The sequence below is a fragment of the Labrus mixtus genome, chromosome 8 (genome assembly GCF_963584025.1).
Source record: "Labrus mixtus chromosome 8, fLabMix1.1, whole genome shotgun sequence".
In the NCBI taxonomy this organism is placed as follows: Eukaryota; Metazoa; Chordata; class Actinopteri; order Labriformes; family Labridae; genus Labrus; species Labrus mixtus.
This window is the reverse complement of record NC_083619.1, coordinates 11,611,490-11,631,404: the sequence shown is the minus strand read 5'-3', so window position 1 is coordinate 11,631,404 and position 19,915 is coordinate 11,611,490. Positions and strand designations below refer to the sequence as shown.

At 39.4% G+C, this 19,915-nt stretch overlaps 1 protein-coding gene across 1 annotated transcript in view; it reads right to left on the bottom strand.

Annotated features, from left to right (window-relative positions):
* Window positions 1–215: 215 nt before the first annotated feature.
* The window catches only part of LOC132978931 (vertebrate ancient opsin-like), a 64,657-nt gene continuing 44,957 nt past the window's right edge, over window positions 216–19,915 (bottom strand). The window contains exons 3-4 of the mRNA XM_061044306.1: window positions 17,993–18,226; window positions 216–1,036 (exon numbers count right to left, since the gene is read on the bottom strand). Coding sequence (XP_060900289.1) covers window positions 752–1,036; window positions 17,993–18,226 — 519 coding nt within the window. The 3' untranslated portion in view covers window positions 216–751. The remainder of the gene's footprint in view (window positions 1,037–17,992; window positions 18,227–19,915) is intronic.

Genomic DNA, 19,915 nt, shown 5'->3' with positions numbered 1-19,915 from the left:
AATACTCTATTTCTCCAACCTCATTTCCATATTACTGCAATAGTAGGCACATGCACGTGTCTATATTTAAAGAACCAAACAGTATTCTCCAACATGCACCTATTTCTTTGACCTCAAAGTCAGTAAACTTTGAAAATACTTTTATGTTGCTAGGCTGCTAGCAATGCTACATGTCTATCAAGCCACTTGTACAAAAAACACTCAATGTGTATTAAATACAAACATCAAATAAACATTGTGTTCTTTAACCTAGCTTTGTAATCACAGTCAATAACTAGTCAATACAAAAATGCATAAATACATCTTATAAATACATCTTATCCCTCTTTTGTCACTCTGACCACTTCTCAGTTATGACATTTTACGAGTGACTGCTTTGTACAAGACATTGTAGAAAAATAAATGCTCCACTGTTGAAATAACAGTCCGACTGTGCTTTTTCCAAAGAACATCCTTAAAATGATTATTTCTAGCTAGATGGCTATCTGTGTTTATGGAAGAAAACACAGACTCCCAGCTTCTGCAGGCTAACCGCCTCAGATTTCTGCACATATTGTCAGAAGACAGTCCAAGAGTGTTCCTTTGTTACTGGTCCATCATCTCTTCAAACCAGGGCTGAGCTGATGCAACAGCTGCATTAAATCCACCTGGACTGGCAGGCTGCTTCTCTCCAAGCCACAGTAACACCGCCTCTCTCATTATTAATGATTTCCGGGCAGGGGACTTTGAGGTTTCATAGTTGATGCCTTCATCAGCCATCCAAGTGGGCCACTAGCGATACTACGACAGGTTTGTTGATGTCTGAGGAGGGGGGTCTGGTGACATCAATGGTGGGTTCATAGGCGGGTCCCAGTTGGGGCATGGTGGTGGCCGGTTGACCCAGAGAGGCTACCATAAATAGAAAGTCGTTAGTACGTCGGGGGCTAGTGACTGCTACGCCCCTCATGGCCTTGACGACGACCTTGGAGGAGCTTTTTACGCTGGAGCCTCGTCGAGGAGCCTCACAGCTCAGCAGGGCTTGGAAACATCTGTAAAACTGGAGCAAGCACACAACAGAAACAACAAAAGCACATGATCAGAAATGTACTGCACGCCAAAATTAGACACGAGGCCAAAGAGCATGAAAAAATAAAGACCAGAGAGAGTACAGCTGTAATATGATGGTAGACCCTCTGAAAACAATGGTCCACACACAATGAAGATCTAAAACATAATTAGTTTCAGAAGCTCTCCCCTCCCCCGTCTCTTGTAAACCTTTAGCCAAATTACAAGTATTTATGAGTGATCAGACCTTTCTCCTTTGTCTATTCTCCCATCTCTACCCATAGTGCTACTCTATCATTGTGTCGCCCGCCTTTTCATTTGGAACAATATGCCAAGGGCAAAAATCCTTTGTAATGTTTCTAAAGTTTCTAAAGTACATCAAACTAAATTAATGACATTCTATAATCATGAGTATGAACAATTACTTAGTGTCCAATCGGATATGTAATTCTGTGAATGTGAGGAGGAGAGAAAAGACAGAATTGGTAACAGCCAGCTCCATTTTTAACAAATTTTCTAACAAATTTTGTATTAAATATTTGTTACCGAACCATCCAAGATTTTCATTTTGTCCTTAAAAAATATGTTAGTGAGGTTTATTTGTAAAAGGGGGCTTTTTTGGTTGATCTTTAAATTTAGGAAGAGTTAACACTGTTATACCAGATAGTTGCACAATGAATACTGGCTATGGAAAAAAGTGTCAATGGATAGAGGTTAATATTATATTTTGATTTGTTTGTTGCTTATCATGGGATTATTTCAAGTGTCCCTCTATAGTTAAACTTTTTTAAGCAACAATTAATGTGGCATAATTGGAATTTCCTCACAACAGTGAGTGGAGCTTATGTCCAAGGTTGATAAAACAACATCACACTTGACAGCTTTAACTCTTTACTGAAATGCAAAAGGTAAAAGGGTTTGCTCATTCTTAGGCCTTAACCAAGAGTATAACTAAGTATCAGTACCTCTGTCTCATTATACTCCGGGAAGAAGCCTCCTGACAAACAGATGATTAGAATAACAGCTCTCTAAGGCCAGGTATACAATGTTTGAACTGAGGCTGTTTCTGACCCAATTTTGATCAACATGACTGGTTTTGGGGGGCAGGATTTCAGCTCCATGGTATGTTGTTTGCCGTGCAGGATACAAGCAGGCATGAGGGCGAATAACGCCCGGATCAGTTTGATAGATTTCTAGCATGTGACAAATTTGCGTCAGCTGACAAGCTCATTTCTAAACTTCAGGGCTTTTTTTCCTGATTGTGCTTGAGCAAAATGGCAGACAGCTTCTGAAAACACCATTACAATTGAACCCATACAGCGTGAGAACTCGGGTCATGCCTGACTGTACTGTACAGTGTGAGCACATAATCATTGCGCTTTGGTTAGCATATCATACAGGATTCACTTGTCAGCTGACTTGACATTTCACCAGGACATGTATACATCTGTACAGTGTATGTTCAGCTTTTGGGCCAACAAGTGTTTGTCCCTGTCAATTATTGTGACTTTTATGTATCAAAAATGAGATGGCACCTGTAAATAAATGCTGTGAGCCAAAGCTATTGCTTGATTAACTGTTGAATAAAAGATTTAGGAAAAAGGCAGTTGGAAATTAGCTACTCAATATTTCACCTTTATTCAAGGCTCTCTTACATGACAGGCCTTAAAAATTATAGTACCTTTTACAGCAGTCCAATATTCACAGGAATCGTATCCATGCTGAATAACTCTTCACCCAATTTGTGGCCACTGCCAACCCTTCTGATGAAGAAAGTAAGGCAGCAAAGGTCTGGATGTTTAGTGAGACTGCAAATTAATGTCTTCCCGTTAAAGAATTGTATCAAGACTCTTCTTGAAAAGGTTTGGTAAAAAGTGCCTAGTTGTGCAAATATGAGGGCCTAAATAGTCCTCAATGCGTTTCCTTATTGTTACAGACAAATTATTTTTTATTAGCACAATGATAGCCACAGTGTGTGACAGGACAGTTGCCTGACTACATCCAATTACCTTTGTGTGGAGCCTTAAAAGCAATGACAATGATGAACTCAGTTTTCTTTCAATTCAAGCTACAATCAAACAAGCATCACATGTCAGATTTCTGCCTTTTTATAAGGCAGTTTTTTCTTACCACTGTAACTTTTGCTGCTTTGCTAAAGTGCTCATGATGGATAGGCCGGGTCTTTGTAATATAGCATTAAGTAAGGTCTTTTACCTGCTTTTTGTAACATAACAATGAGTATGGTCTTTTTACCTGCTCTTTTGTAATGTTAACAGACAAAGAGTAAGGTCTTTTACCTGCTTTTTGTAAAGTGTCTCGAGATAACACTTGTTATGAGTTGACGCTATACAAATCAAAATTGATTGATTGATTGATTGATTGATGTTTGTTCAGGATACATCTAATTCAAAAACAATGTGTAACTAGATTCTGCCTTTAAATTGAATAAAATCAAAGCTGACTCTGATAACATATTATTCACTGATATATTATTCACTGTTATGTTGAAGTTGAGCTTCAACTTTTCTTAGAGATCAAACCTCTTTGACGATAATTCATAGAGCAAATTAAACATCAAGAACGAGGTAGCCAAATGAAATGATTGTATGACTGATAATTTGCAAATGTCAGTGGCCTTTGAACTCAGCAATGCTTACATCATCTGTTTGTTAACTGAATACAGCATCAAGAAAAGTAAGGGGACATCAGTGTCACCAGTTTAATAAGCCTATAATGGTAAATCTAATGATCTCATTAAATGTGACCTCTTCTCAGCAGCGAGATTGATTAAGACGGAGAAGGTTATTATCACATGTTAACTATGTTAATGGATTATCACACAGAGGAGGATTCTACTGTCCAGTTTTTTGACAATAAGCATGTTCAGATAATAAAAAAGCAATTTACCATTAACACTTTTTCCCAAACTGATATAATACTTGATCTGTTACAGGGTTACACTGACACACAAATACTGTATTCTTAAGCACAGAGAGTCAGAACAGCTCCAAACAGAAAGAATGGACAGGCGATCTTCAAGGTACAAAGGAAATGCATTGAAATGTGTACACCCTCTGTCAAGGTCTAATAAATAGTGAATGGACCCCTGGATACATTTTTCAATTGAACAGACCTGAAAGACTCAGGATTATTTGGATTTCATGCAGATCTTCCTGTTTTACACCAGCCTCTACACATAACAGATCCCCTGTGTTGCTCAGCTCAAAGATCTGGGATCTGCTGATGGACAGATGGAGAGATTCTGAATAATTGAGAACCCGGGCTGCAGGTTCAGAGCATAACAATGCATTCCGTTTATTTAGCTATACTTAAAATTCTAGACATTTCCAACCTTGTCCTGGAAATATTCACACCTGAGAAAGGTGCTGGACTGTGATTAGAATCATTTTTAAGTCCACTTCTGTAGCCCCTGTTAAAATGCCACTCTTGAGTAAACGTAGTATACTTAGTATACTTTCTTAATTTCATGTATACTTATAGTCTACTACATTTTCTCATGGGTGCACAATAAGATGAGACTCTTTCACAGAATCAGGGTGGTATGAAGAGAAAAGTCCAGTATACACATTGAAACAATTTCTGCTGTTAATAATAATATACAGAGTGAGAGACATAGGAAAAAGTCAAAGGGTTAATGGAGGTAAAAGTTAATCACAAAACAGTAGTACAACAAATAAATACCAGAAACATGAAGACACCAAGCACATTTGTATAATTTAGAGCAGTGGTTCTCAAACTGGTACGCGGACTCGCTGTGGTGGTACGCAAAGAAATCTCCACAATATAAAAAAAAAAAAAACCTGTTCAGCATAAAACAACATTTTTTATCTGTGTTGTATCTATTGGGTTATATTTATATCAAATGTGTTTTCCCATCTAAATTAATCTAGTTTTTGCAAGAAACAACTTTAATCTGCTAAATTTTTGCTCGCACCCGCACAGACATAAACAACAACAGGAGTAAGCCTCGCGTTTTGAGTTCCACTCGATATTCTGCTCTCTTTTGCTGTCTTAACACTCTGCAGGAGTCGAGAGGGATTTTTAAAAAAAAGGCAGTTTTGCTATGTTGAACGCAGAGACTTATAATACAGCGGCTCTTTTTGCACAGAGCCTATGCTCTCTCTCTCCCCGCTACCTCTCGCTCTCTCAGGCACGCAGCAATTTTATGAATAAATGAAAAATTAAATAAGAACAGGTCGGAAATATACTTGGGCCCAGGTATCGTCTTTGTGTGGGAAACACTGGAGACTAAATATTTCCAATCAGGTTGTTGGTATAAAGTTGTCATTTTTATTGTGCTGCACTTTTTTTGATTTGGGCCAATGTGTTGTGTGGAGTTTAAGTGCCAGTTCTAGAGCTAGCCCTCATTAGTCCTATAGTGTGGCTGCCAACAGTCAATAATAAATAACCTCCTGCATAAAATGTGTGTAGAAATAGGCCTACAGTGTATTTTAACGTCTACCATAATGGTGGTACTTGGAGAGCCAAATATTTTCGGAGGTGGTACGCAGTCTAAAAAGTTTGAGAACCACTGATTTAGAGTTTGAATGTAAACGTGGATTACAACACGGGGGGGGCTTTTGAGCTGATCTCAGACCATGTGTGCTGACGTGTCACATGGTCTGGGACAGTGCAGTGACAGAGAAATAGCAGGGTGAAGACCGGGTGATGGTTTCCATTTTTCATAAAAAGGATTGAGTGGCTTTTGCACCGCTGAACCTGGACAGAATATGACAGAAAGACGACATCTAATTCACAAAGTCGACAAAAAGCTGCGCTACAGACCAAATAGCATCTCCGTGTACAGGTACTATTCGTACATATCCTATATGCCGATATGGTTGGCGCAAAATTGGTCCCTTTCATTGCAAAACAGTCTTCACTAAAAATCACTATTGACAATGCTTGTAGCCACATGCAGTTACAGTCTGCTGAGAGTTGGTGGTAAATGTGCCACAGTATTTATAAGGGATGTCACTTCAAAATGTTCCAGTATTCAGGACAATTCCACCTTTGTATGACCTAGACATAAATCATCTCTACAGTCTTAAAATGTTATACTGAAATAACTTTAGTTGTTATTATAAAAGGTTAAATTCTTCCAGGGATGTCTGATGATCAACCAGCTCAACCTTACATGTATGGAGCATCTGCAGACAAGGAGACTTTTATCAACAGTTCACTGAGGCACATTACACAGTTTAAGGGCGCGGTCACACTGGCCATCCGTACCGTGCCGTACTCAAGCACATTTGGCCCCCCGCTGTGCCATTCTCCCGCTGGCCAGCACGGCCCGCGGTCACACTGGCCAGGACTAACCGTGCCTAAGCACGATTACCTCTTGTACGTAACGTGGTTATACAACCCATGCACGCTTTATGTTATTATGAAGCGTGCTCAGTTGACAAACAGGCGGACGAGAGAGAGAGAGAGAGAGAGGAAGAGAGAGAGAGAAAAAAAGGGACGCGCAGTCGAGTCCACGTCTGACAGCTACTTTACTGACTTTGCGGCTTATTTTAAAGCCATTTTAATCAGACACAGCCATAAATAAATAAAAAAATAAAATAGACGCGCGGCCGTGGACTCCACGGCCGCACATCGGAGAACAACACAGAGAACATGACAGCTACTTTGTGCCATATATTGAGTCATGTTATTCAGATACAGCCATGAAACTCTGGATTTCTCCATAATGAAGGCTGTCAGCGTTTTGTACCCGCGGGCTTGTGCTCCTGCATGAAGTGTACCGTGCCGAAGCACACCTCTCCAAAGTGTACCAGGGCCAAGGAAGTGTACCGTGCCTGAGCACGGCACGGAGAGGTCACATTGGCCAAAGGAACTGGACTTCAGGGTTGAAGCGTGCTTGGGCACGGTACGAATGGCCAGTGTGACCGTGCCCTTAGGGAACTAAACTCAAATCACCCACCACTTCATCTGACAATCCTGTGACTTAATGCTATCCAGTAAACTTCCATCTGCTGCGAAGTATTCTGCAGTCTACAAAGTACAGTATAAAATGAAATGATCTGAGAGCTGTAACAGGAAAAATAATGAGTGCAGTCGCCAACATGTGCACAGAATGACAATTGTCTGATTTCCTCTTGGGATTTCCTGGCACATTCGTTCAATTCAGTGAAGGGCTGTGGTGGATTTATCTTGTGTGTACCATTCAATTCCTCACACTATCAGCCTCAGTTTATATTTCTTGCAACATGTCATTTCTGAGACTGGGAGAGCGACTGGCTTAATACTTTCTTACAGATTGCAGTTTTTCTTTTGAAGTTGTCTGAGGATTTAAATGATTCTTTGATAGTTAAAAGAGCAGCTTCCTGGAAAAAAAACAAACAACAAAACTTTGAAAAGTTTCTTCATTGTTCAGAACCAAAGTTGATGGGTGCTGCTTCCTTCCACCAACTTTTCAAAGAAACCTTGCAACAAAACAGGACTGCAGTTGCCACCACCACATACTGCACGGGACCTGATGCGACTGAAATTTGTCCCATTCACTGATGTATTGCAAGCGGCCTCTTTGCTGCGCAAAGCGTGCTTGGATACATAGCTATTCTGACCCAGTTGGCAGCGCCACTTTTAAATGGCTTTTCAGCCCTATCAGTTCATTTGTGGTGGTATACTGTCAAGTAAATGAACCTTGTAGAGCTGGAGACTCCTCAAATAACAGCAACAACTGACCAGCAGAGGTGGGCTGTGGGTCCATACTCCACAACTATCAATTTAACCGTATGCTGGCAGCATCTGGTCAGATGGGGCTTCCTTAGGGAGGTTTCCTACTGTCATTGCAAAGATTGCACATTTTAGGCCACTGGTTTGGTTTAAGTTTGTCAGGCCTTAGGGTCCCCCTACCGGTTTGGGGCCCCAAGCAGTTGCCTGCCTTTCCTTTTGTCAGAACTTTTGGACACCGAGAATATTATATTTAATGCCAAAGGCGTGAGTTATGTTTATATTTAAAATTTCCAAATAAAAAGAAGATCATCAATTATATAAGGCATTGCATTAAAAACCTGTGAGGTAAATCAGCCCAATAGCCCCTAAAGTCATGTCACAAATGCAATTAGCATCTAGGTCAAGTCAAAATGTAAGGCCTAAAATCTAATGTATAAACTGTAGTTTATTACCGTACTGCATTGTTCCCCAACAATTATTGGTACCATAAATCATTACATTTTCCAAAAGACAACCTGACTTTTTAAAAAACTGATCCTTGATGGAGGTCACTAATTTAGACGGACGTCCAGTAACTTTAATGTTTCTGGGTATGGAGTGAGGCAGCGGTTGCTCAGTATGTAGGGGATTGTGTTATAGTGATCGAAGGGTCTCTGGTTCAAGTCCCAATACAAACCAAGTATGGTATTGGGACTTCATTTCTGTAGAGGTGGCATAGAGGTGACATTTCTCTCGTGAGAGAAAAGAACTTGAGCAAAGAACTAATCCCTCGACTGCTCAAGTATCAAATACTCTGGCTCTACATGAAAGCCTACTTTAAGGTGCCAAAAACAAGGATTGGTTAATCTCAGATCTATGATACAGATTCCCTCAGATTATGGATTTTTTTTAGGAGGATCTTGAACATCTGCTGGAAGTTTGGAGGATAGTTGCTGCTCTTTAAAATGGAAGGCAGCATGCTTTCGCAGCATTTGCCTCAGAGGATTTCTTTGCAAAACCAATTAGTAGTGGACATTAGAATAGACTCAGAGTTTGCTGGTGGGAATATTAATGTTAGCTAGTATTGGAATACCTTGTGGAACCCCCAGTTGTACTTTGGAAACCTTGCAAGGTTGATACTGTGAAAAGCATGCTGCCACCACGACCAAACCCAGACTAAGTGAGTAGGAAAATCAATAAGGGAAAGACACGTTTTTAAAAAAATCATAAATTAACCCCCCCCCCCCCCCCATTTTTTTTTTTTTTTTTTAATCAAGGTGTACAAAGTAGACAAAACTGTGAAAACACCACAATGCCTTTATAATTGGGATGTACATGAAAACGGCAGATTAAACAGTATGATGAAATTTACTTATTTCAAAAATAAATGTAATAACAAAAGAAAGAAAGAATAAAAAAATAAAAACTATGACGAAAACAGTGGGACCCTAAAATTAAATACACAGTTTAAACATTCTATCAGAACTATTTCTTATATTGGATTCATTTCAGTCTTAAGCAAGCTATCTTTTCTATGTTCTTTCACGATCAATACTTGACAAGGTGGCCTCTTTGGACCCAGGGAAGTTTAAAACCAAACCAATGAAAGACCCAAAAGCCTAACCAATAAACTGTGGGATGAATGTCAATGAAAGGTGAGAGTCGTAAGTAAAGACAAAAATTCTCACATGATGTTAACTTTGACCAAACCAATAAATTGAACAGCGACAGAGTAAATCACTCATACAATTGTAGGACCTGTCAAACTGTCAGTAATGATTAACCAACTAACTGTTAAAACATGAGAAAAGGTGAATGTACACCTGTCTCATTTTAATGACATGTTATTTACGAGATTGCTTTTCTTGACAACAAGGTATTATATTCAGGAAGGTCAGAGCACATTTTCTAGAAGATTGGCCAAAATAAAATCTCACTCGTACTGGAACTTTTTCAAGACACCTTCACCGTAGTGATGGCAATAAAGTAGGTTTTAAAAGAATAGTTTGTACAATTTGAGCATTTTGGTGACAAATGCTCGGTTCGGAGCACAGTTAGCCTAGTGGTTAGTGCGCTCGCCCCATGTGTGGAGGCTGTGATCCTCCAAGCTGCTGGCCCGGGTTTGAATCTGACCTGTCATTCCCCACTCTCTCTCTCTCCCTGATATCCCACTCTATCCACTGTCCTGTCTCTAAATAAAAGGTACAAAAAGCCCCAAAATAAATCTTAAAAAATGCATATACATATATGCTTGGTTCCTTTTTGCATAGTTAAATGGCAGGATTGATCCTGATCTCACGTGTGTCCATTATTCAAAGCCAAAGCCAGTGAACTTAGCCTGGCAGAAAAGAAAACAAAGTCATGACAGTCAGTATCAAGTTAAAAAAAGAGTTAAGCTCATAACCTCAAATTATTGTTTTTGCACTTGTATGTTTTGATCGTATTAAAAATGACATTTAAGATGTTTATTAGTGAGCCTTACAGGTTCTGATTGGCAGTGTAACATTTGGACAGTGACAGGCTAGCGGTTAACACATGTTTCTAATCTGTGTTGCTCTTAGCTGATATTACAGATGTATAAGGTCCAACTCTAGAGAGAAAACAGCACATCGCAACATGTGGCGGAGATGTTTCAATTCCTTCTTTATTTTAATATACCAACCAGATAGCTGAATTTGCAATTCAGCCTAAACAAAGTACTGATTTGATTCCATTATGACAGTCTTCATGGTATTGTAATAATACAAATGTTGCATTCCCTGTATTTACAATATATATCATGGCTGTGTGCCACATGCATTTGGCTCTAAGAACAGAACAGACCATTTGTTTCACTTTAGGCTCCCCTGTGAACCTCTTATTTACTTGGTTATCCGGCTCTGTTAATGTGTAGGTAGCGTTTTCTCAGAGAAAATATCAAACAAATTAACAGTCAAAAGTATCACTCTTAGTGAATTTCTGATGGGGAGGAAAATGCCAAAAAAGAAGGCTGTGTTTCTATATTGTGCTGTAATCCACTCTGTCCTACACTCGATGGTGGTGGTTACAGAAAATCAAACCATCTAAAGAAATGATCAAAATGTAATGGTCTCTTTTACTTGTAAATGTAACATTGAGGAATTAGCATTCATTTCAGTCTGTTTCGTCACCAGCTACAAACTCCTACAGTATCTCTTATTTTTCCCTTTCTCCCCTAACAAAGTCATTATACTCTCAGTAGACAGAATAAACATCCACATATTTATGTATTCACATGAGATAGAAAGAGAATTCGGTGTAAACTTACCCATAATTCCTGTGTTTTTCTGTGCAGGTTCATCCTTTCCACCTCAGGCCTCTTGACTGTGCATGTTGCCAGTCGTTGATGGGGCAAACACACACACCAGCTGCTACTTGTATCTGTACAGCATTTTTAGTCTTCAACTCGCCTCAACTCACAGTTTCCATAGTAACGGGCTGGGAGGAATTGAAGACTGAAAAAGACATACAGGACATTTGGTGTCCCTCTCTCCCACTTTTGGCTGTCACGCTGTCATGAAGTAGTTGATGTGTGGGCTAAAACGTTCCTGTAAGGTCAGTTAGCTTTCAGCGTGGTCTGCAGCAAGAAGGGAGGGTGAGAGGGAACAGACGGGAGGCTCTGCTGCCTCCAGACGACAGGGTGTCATTTTGTGTTGATTTCCAACTTCACACACACACGCACAAAAAAAAAAAAGCAGCTATTGACAGTAACTGTACGGTAAAAGTTTAAACACCAAGGCAGTGTACCGGTAAAACACATGAGTGGCTTTACAAATTGATAAGATTTTCTCTCTAATATAAAGTACAGTGCACATTTCTTTGTATAGTACATGAAATACATCTAACAAACCAAAAGCAACATTTTCTTAAACCCTAGACAACATTTTGTCTTTCCTCTTAATAGCATAGAATGAGATGGTGAAGATTACATCGAGGGAAGTAGTTTTATCAGTCTACTCCGGAGGGAGAATGTTGGTTATCTTCTCTCATTTTTTCTCCCCTGTTTCTCAGAAAGGAACAGAACATTTGAAATCTTTGGTGTTAATGTGTTGTCTCTGCAAAGACTTTAACTTCAGAGAGTTGCATGATAAGTATAAAATACAATGCAGCCCAAAAGACAATACTTTTTCAAAATAAAAGGCAGTCCTAAAACTATTTATTATCTGTCATCCAAGCACAAAAGTTAAATGCTGTTATCTTCTAATTCATGTTTATTAAACCCTTGATTAGTCGTATTCTTCATATCTCAGTCAGGTCATAACACTCGTCTTATAATTCACCGTCATATTAACCCATTATGTCTACACTACACAGGTAACTTTGTCTTTCCGAGGTTGATCTGCTGGTTATAGTGTTTTGACCTGGTGTTGATAAACGGATTGGATAAATGATCAGAAGTCTATACATGGTGTTTCATTTTGAAATTGACCAGATGCTTTTTGTGTTACCCTTACTTCCTGTCTGGGTCGATCTGCTTTGTTCGGAATGTTGTGTGCTGGAAGCATCTTCATCAAAAATTGGACTCGGCGTGTATTTCAAGGTGGACACAGAGAAGTGGCTCTTCTGGGAATGCCTCGGAGACGTGACACAGGGCATGCTGTGGAAATCCGAGCGTTGGCCAGAGAGAGTGCAATCACCTTTGAATTCTGTGACATGGACAGAGCGCGGCACACACGGATGCTGTTGGGTCTGCACGTAAGAAATCGTGTGTGCACACAAAACTTAAAACCGTATGTAAAAAAAAAAAGATCAAATCACCTGATTCCTGATTGGATGCAGTGATACTTTTGTGGACTCTTTTTTACTAGTTGGATATTAGAAACAGCAACTTAGATGCAATAAAAACACGAATGGACACAAAGTAAAGCTGAAACAAAACTGAGCAGGTAGTATTTCTTTTAAACTGTTGTGCAGACTGGACATACCCAGCAGTCTAAAGTGATTCCAGCTTCAGATTACCCATCAAGTTCATGATTGTTGCAATATAAGATATCTTACGGACTGGTGACTGCTTGTAGGCTGATGTTTTTACCGGTTATACAGGGATAACAACCGTCCATAGGTAAAAAGTTCATGTTTACCTTCTCTTAGGGAACAAAACACAAGATGTAAACACATTGTCATGCAGCTGCTGTTATCACACATAGTGGAGAGTGGCTGAATAAACATGGGCAGACAGCATTAGGAGCTCTTTGTTCTCTTAGGTCGGTCATTTTAACAATAAGAACTGTCCCGGATGTTTGAGTGTTTAAATATTCATGAATGATTTAGGTTTCTGCGTTCTAATCATAAATACATGGTTGTTATAGCAGCTTATATTGGTGCCTCACAAACACATATTTCATCATTTTATTTTAAACAATCTGCTGTGCAGCTGACCTGAAACCCTCAGGCCCCTGAACTTTTATGACTTGTGATTCATTTAAAAGAAACAAAGTCTGTGACCCTTAAATATCAGTTTGTTGTGTTTGTTTAAACTTTTTAATTTTTAAAGAGGTTCAAAGGGTAAAAAAAAAAAAAGTACGACCAAGAACAAAAGTAGTTTTATGCAGAGAACAGAAATATGTTTTAGTCAGCCAGTGAGCTCTCATAATTATCTCAGACTGCAATAGTAAATAGTGTAAGGGCATCGGGCCATGGGACAGGGGCCCACATAGCCCAGCAGGTTAGGTTGCCTTGGTAAACTACACGCTAATAAATATTAAATAAGCAATTAATGCCAGAATGTTATGATCGTTAATCAGTGAATGTTAATAACCGGGCAGCAGTAGCTCAGTCTGTAGAGACTGTGGGTTGGGAATCAGAGGGTAGCTGGTTCAAGTCCCAGTGCTGACCAAAATATGAAAGTTGGTCTGGTTGTTGGCGAGTTGCCAGGTCACTTCCCAAGTACTGCCGAGGTGCTTTTGAGCAAGTCACCCAGTCCCCAACTTCTCAGGCACTCTTTCATGTGCAGCCCCTCACTGTGGCATCTCTCCATTAATGCATATCCACAGATCCTGTTTGTGCATGTGTGTGTATTTCGGGCCTATCTCTGCTAGAAGCATGTCTCTCAATAAAAACAAACAAGTTTCAAAAGAAAACTGTACATTCTGTGTGCGCTTAACAAAGTGATTTAAATGCAATCCATCATCGTGATGAAAGGCACTAGGACATAAGGGGCCACGTTAAAAGAAACTTGAATTATCCATTAAACAATACCTATCCTCTGAGCACATCCTTATGGGGGCAAAACGGCATCAATATTCTGACTGGTAAGGCAATGTGTCTCATTAAACCTGATTTAAATTCACCAAAGACCAGCGCTGGAAATAGCCTAATCTAATTTTCAGAATCTCACATCCATTTGAAGCATTGCCTGGACTCTGAGCTCTGTCTTCTTAGTTGATCCCGAAACTACTGAATTAAAGAGGCTCCAACCGAATGAGTCAACAATAACATGTTGTTTTCCGTGGGTCTGTGGATTGAATAAAATAAATAAAAGTCAGTTGCATGATAGATCTGACGCTCTTTTAAGGTATGCTGTGATTCATTATTTGGAGTCAAAAGGATTTGTGTCCCCTAGTCTTTAATACATCATTGAGTGTGTATGTAAAGCTAGTTTATAATCAGATGTGGTTCTCCACATGTTGGACACTAGAGGCATAACACACTGAATGACTGATGTAACATGTCTGATGTTGGAGTTCACTTCCCAGCCCCGACTGCCTTTTGGCTTTCATCCTGTCTCCTGTCTCTCTGGCCCTCCAGCCAAAAAGCACGAGCAGGGCCGATGCTGTTGAGTTTAGTAGCTGAGGGCCCCAAAGGTTTATCCGTCTTTCCCATTCAACTCATGACGGATGGACAGCCACGAGTTTGCAGGATTTCTGAACTTTTAAGGTGTGCTTGACTAAATGTAATGTCCATAAAACACTTGGTAGAGTCATCGCCTCTCAACCGGAATGTCGAGGGTTCAATCCCCAGCTGAGCAACATGTCCGATGTGTCCTTGGGCAAGACACTTAACCCTGCATTGCTCCCGCTGCTTTAGTGGTGGTGTATGAATGGATTAGTGTTGTACGCCTCTTTGGATAAAAGCTAAGTGAATTGTATACAAATTAAGTTATTATCATTATTATAAATGATCGAAATTAGCACAAAAACAACAGATTAAATGTTGAAAATGAGAAATGATGTGCCCATCTCAACATGACAGAAAATCTTTTTTTTAAAAAGTCCAACAGAGTCCTGTTTACCAGCATGATGTTGTAAATCTTTTTAAAGACGAGCTGAGCATTTTAGGAGTAAACATGATGAGACCAGTTTCTGAGATTTTCAAAGTGGAATGCTTTATCATTCTCCTTTTATGTAGGGTTTGAGTTCAGGGTCCACTCTGTCTAATTTAACACTCCATAATGACCCAAACATTTTCATTGGGTGAAAAGCTGGGTTTGCAGGCTGGCCAGTTAAGCAACCAAACTCTTTCACCACGGGGCCACGCTGTTGTCATACGTCCAGAGTGCCGTTCCACATTGTCTTGCTGAAATAAGCAAGTCCTTCCTTGAAAAAGAAGCTATCTATATGGCAGCATATTTTCCTCCAAAACCTGTATCCATGGTTCAGCATTAAAGGAGCCTTTTCAATGTGCATTTAACCATGCCTAGTGCACTAATGCACCACCACACCATCAGAGATACTGGCTTTTAAACTGTGCAATGTCAGTGTTGGGTATTCCATGTGTGCATTCAAGAAAGAAAACTTAAATTTAGTTAAACAAAAAATGTAACAACATGTCAGTTTATAGAGAATACGCATTAATAAGCATGAAAAAATGTCTGTGGTTAGTGAGATCTTTTGAGGACGTAGGTGTTTACTTGAATGGTTAGAACTGCGTATAACTGCAGGGTGTCTAATCAGAGTTAGTTCTGAAAAAATAGATAAGGTTCCAGCCCAGGAGCACAGTCACCGGCCAGAAATGTCCAGATGTTTCCCTTATAAGGTCTCTGATGAAGCGCTCTGCAGAAACACAAAGTCCTGAGGTTGTCAAATGTTTGATGGATTCATCCTAGTTGTGTTACGGCAAATAGATGAATACAAATAGTAATAATAAAAATAAGATCAGTTTCATCAGAAGCGGGATAATTCGAAAATTAATATGAATGACATGTAGGACATGATATCCCAGATCATGCATTATGTGTATTGTTCAGGTGTGGACTCTTCAGACCTCAGTGCTCCTATCGAAGAGACCATCTTCTTCTGAGTCTTCTTTTAGATACTACAATAACAAGCTGCATGGTCCCCCTTTTCTTTAGTGCAGACGACACAGCTTCCGGTATCAACAAACAGATTTATACATTTTGGCTACTCAGACTCCAGGATAGTTTCCCACCTCGCTTCAGTCCATCTAAAATGTGCCTTCAAGAAGAGAAGGCAGCGATTTTTCTGGAGCTGGTTAATATGCTGTTCTATCTTTGCATGGTAGAGTTTCAGATAAGATTTGTGAATGCAGCAAAGTGTGGTGCAAAAAAACAACGTTTTTTGGAAGTGTTCCTGAGTGCCTGTGCAGTGATGTCTGCTACAGAATCATGTCTGTTTCTAATGCTGTCAGAGATAATGGTTTTCTGCCTTGGCTAATGCATACAGAGATGTCTTCTTATTTTCTAAATCTGTTAATGATATTTTAAACTAACTGTAGACGATGAAATCCAAAGATCCTTTTTACGTTAAAAAGATGTTCCTGTCAGGTGTTTTTAATTCCAACTTTTCCACTCTGTTGATCCCACTCTCCTAACTTTTTTTTTCAGCAAATTGGAAATGGGCAAATCATTTTCAAAAAACAACAAAAAGTCTCAGTTGAAAGATTTTCCAAGTTGTCTTTGTGCTACTTGTGATACCAATGTTTTGTAAATCACAAAACATTTGTTTTTATTCACAAAAAGGAGTTGTTTTTGGAATTACAACATTTTTTTCTCACATTTTCAATTTTGTTTTTCCCATCTTTGTCTTGATTGTTATACTCCAAATAGAGATGTTGTGTTTTTGTTCGTCCCTAGAAATTGATATCAGAATCTTAATGATGATCGATAGTAGGTTCAGTCGCTTAGTCAACTCATCCATACAATCCCTATAAATCATATAAGCTGGGAGTTTTAGCTTCAACACTTCAAAACAATCATTCAGGTTATTGTTTGTTAGCTTGTTGAAGCAGGAACATTTAAAAGAATTGTTTTTGATTGTTGGGGAAGTAAGCATTTCCATTATGGTGACCGCCATTGTTGGGCCTCCTGATAATAAACCAATGGGTGATGCCACTGTGGCTACGTCCATGACTTCTACAGTCTATGATATAAATCAAAAATCAAATCATCATATGAAAGTCAAAATGTAATCAGAACTCATAGGGATAATAGTGGTGAAAATGATGTGAAATGTGAAATAAATTCAGTTAAAATTTGATATGCATGAGCTAATTGTATCAGTTTTAATTTACCTTCTCAAAGGATGTTTTAATTAAGAAAAGCAAAGTCAAGTAAATAAACCTGTTAATCGTCTCAGGCCACAGGAACAATCTCAGAATAGGAGGTCTCAATTAAAGATAATTACTCCCAAAGTGAGTCATCATATTGTCTAAAGTGGACACGCGCCAAGGTCAATCGAGACTTTCTTAGACTTTAATTAAACCCACTTTAGACGATGGGCGCCTTCAAGACATCAGAAATACCTCCTCTGGTTTGAAAAGCAAATACACACAAGCACAAGGAGTTAGATAGAATCACATGAACGGCTTGAGTCTGTTGATTAGAGAAAAATATTTGATTTATCCAATGTGTCCTGAGATGCACCGAAATGCAAAATGATGAAGCTACGGTGGACCCAGGTCGCCTCCCCTTATTGAATTGCTGTAAGTGGACGCAATTTAAAGGATCTTGTGGTGCTTTTTTACACTTATCACATTAACAAAGGAAGGAATCCATCCTTCTAAAAGCAACATATAATTTTCTCAGTGCACAATTTGAATAGAAAGCTTGACCGTTTTTCATTTTCAAAAAGCTTCATTCAAATGTGAATAACCACCTGCACATGAGTACACAATTTAGATAGTGTCAAGAAGGCATCTAAATAGCATTCGGCAGTAATACAAAACATGAATAGTTTCCATAAAATCAAGCCCTTGTGAAAACATTGTTGGCCTCAGAAGGAGAGGCGACCTCAGCTGCTTCGTGACAGTGAAAAATGCAGTAAAAAAGGCAGTAACCTCAGACCTCTCTCACCTGTTTATTCATGAAGACGTAGATGACCGGGTTGATGACCGTGCTCGTCTTGGCCAGGACCGAGGGGATGATGCTGGCCTCAGGCGTGACCAGGCCCGGCGGCCCGAAGGTGGCGAGCAGGGACATGATGCCGTACGGCAGCCAGCACAGCAAATAGCAGATCACCATAATCACCACCATGAATAACACCCGCTGCTCACGTTTCTTGCTCATAGATGCGTTTATCCCGCTCACCTGGAGACAGAAAGGGAAAATGAAGAGGAGGAGGATGAGAAATAAGACTGCAATAAAAGAGCAACCTTCTGTCTCTGTGTTCAGACATAAAAGGTTTTTGACTTCTGCTTCTACCGGGCATTTGAATTTTCCCCAAAGGCAGAGAGCTGTTAGAAGAGAAGTCTGGGGAGTGAGATGCAAGAGCGACACAATAGAGTGCAGGTCAGACAGGATGAAGTGACAGATTGAAGGTTGTACAGAAAGAGCAGACAGAAGAGGAGGCGGAGAAAGCCATCTCAACATCTACAGAAGGACTCTAATCAGTGAGCAGACAGAGGAAGGAGAACAGAGAGAACACACTCCTCCCTGAACACTGGATTTACCCAAAATCTTGACCTCAAATACAGTCTCATCAGAATCAAGTAGAGCCTGACCAATTAATCGTGCTTGTATTAGAGGTCATATGTATCCGCTACTTTTATCACAGATTTGCACCGACATTACTAGATTATTCACCAGTCAAAAACGACTTCATTGTATTACACTAGCATTTCTCTTTGATCAGCAGATTACCCGCTGCATGGATTACAACAAGCATTATCACTCTCCAGAGTGTCAAGCGGTGATTCACGTACAGTGACGTGCGGTGAGGTTCGTGGCTGGTGAGGCACTGACTTTTTCAGAGTCAGATTTACAAATATACCCATTTAACCCAAAGAACCCATTTATAGAGAAGCTTAAATTCACCATTCAACTGCACATTAACTACTGGTTGTGTTTCATATCAGCATTATTTACACACACACATAGAGGTAAAGTGCATATTTGGCCAAGGAAGAACGTTACATTTATATCGCACAATTCATACTCATTCAATAAAAATAAAAGTAGGCCTATATACTGCGGTGTCTTCATGGTCTTACCTTTATTTGTAAACAAAGTACTTTCGCCTATCCTTCTGTACTAAAATATTTGTGACTTTGTTGTAAAAGTCCTCATTATCTTCTTTTAGTTTTAAAAGTCGTCCATTATTTATCACTTCACGTTTTGATTAAAAGTCCAGTTTTGAGAAATATTTAAGCTTAGATATAAAATCTTCCTCTTCCATTTTTGCAATCGGAGCCAAATTTAAAAATAAAAATTCTACATTCTACACAGTTTGTGAGGGATTGCGCAATCTGGGATGAGGCACAATTTGTCGCTGCCTCATCTCGCATGTCTCCGGCAGAGCTGGCCGGAAATATGCGAATTCAGCGATTTTGATCATGAAAATGATTGAAATTTTTGGAATCGTACAGAAATAACATTTATAACACAGATCAGTAGAAAAAAATGTATATTTATTTTATTTAATCATTATTTGTTTGTCCTTGTGGCTCTGCCTCACCTGCCTCCCCTGACCGCACGTCTCTGTTCACGTACATACGCAGTTACTTTCCAGTTGAATTTATCAATCTCTACAGATCAAAGATAGATCCGATCAAAATATCGGCCAATACATCAGTATCAGAATTTTTCTCTCCATCATTTCGATATCGCTATGGGACCCAAAAATACCAAATCGGTCGGGTCCTAGAATAAGGTATTCAACACAATTGCGTATTATATCTGATTTTAAGACTATAGGCAAGACAGCAAATCAGACTATTTACTGAAATGTCAAGTTATTTAATAACTGCTGAAAGAGGGGGAAACATCAAATCTCTAGTA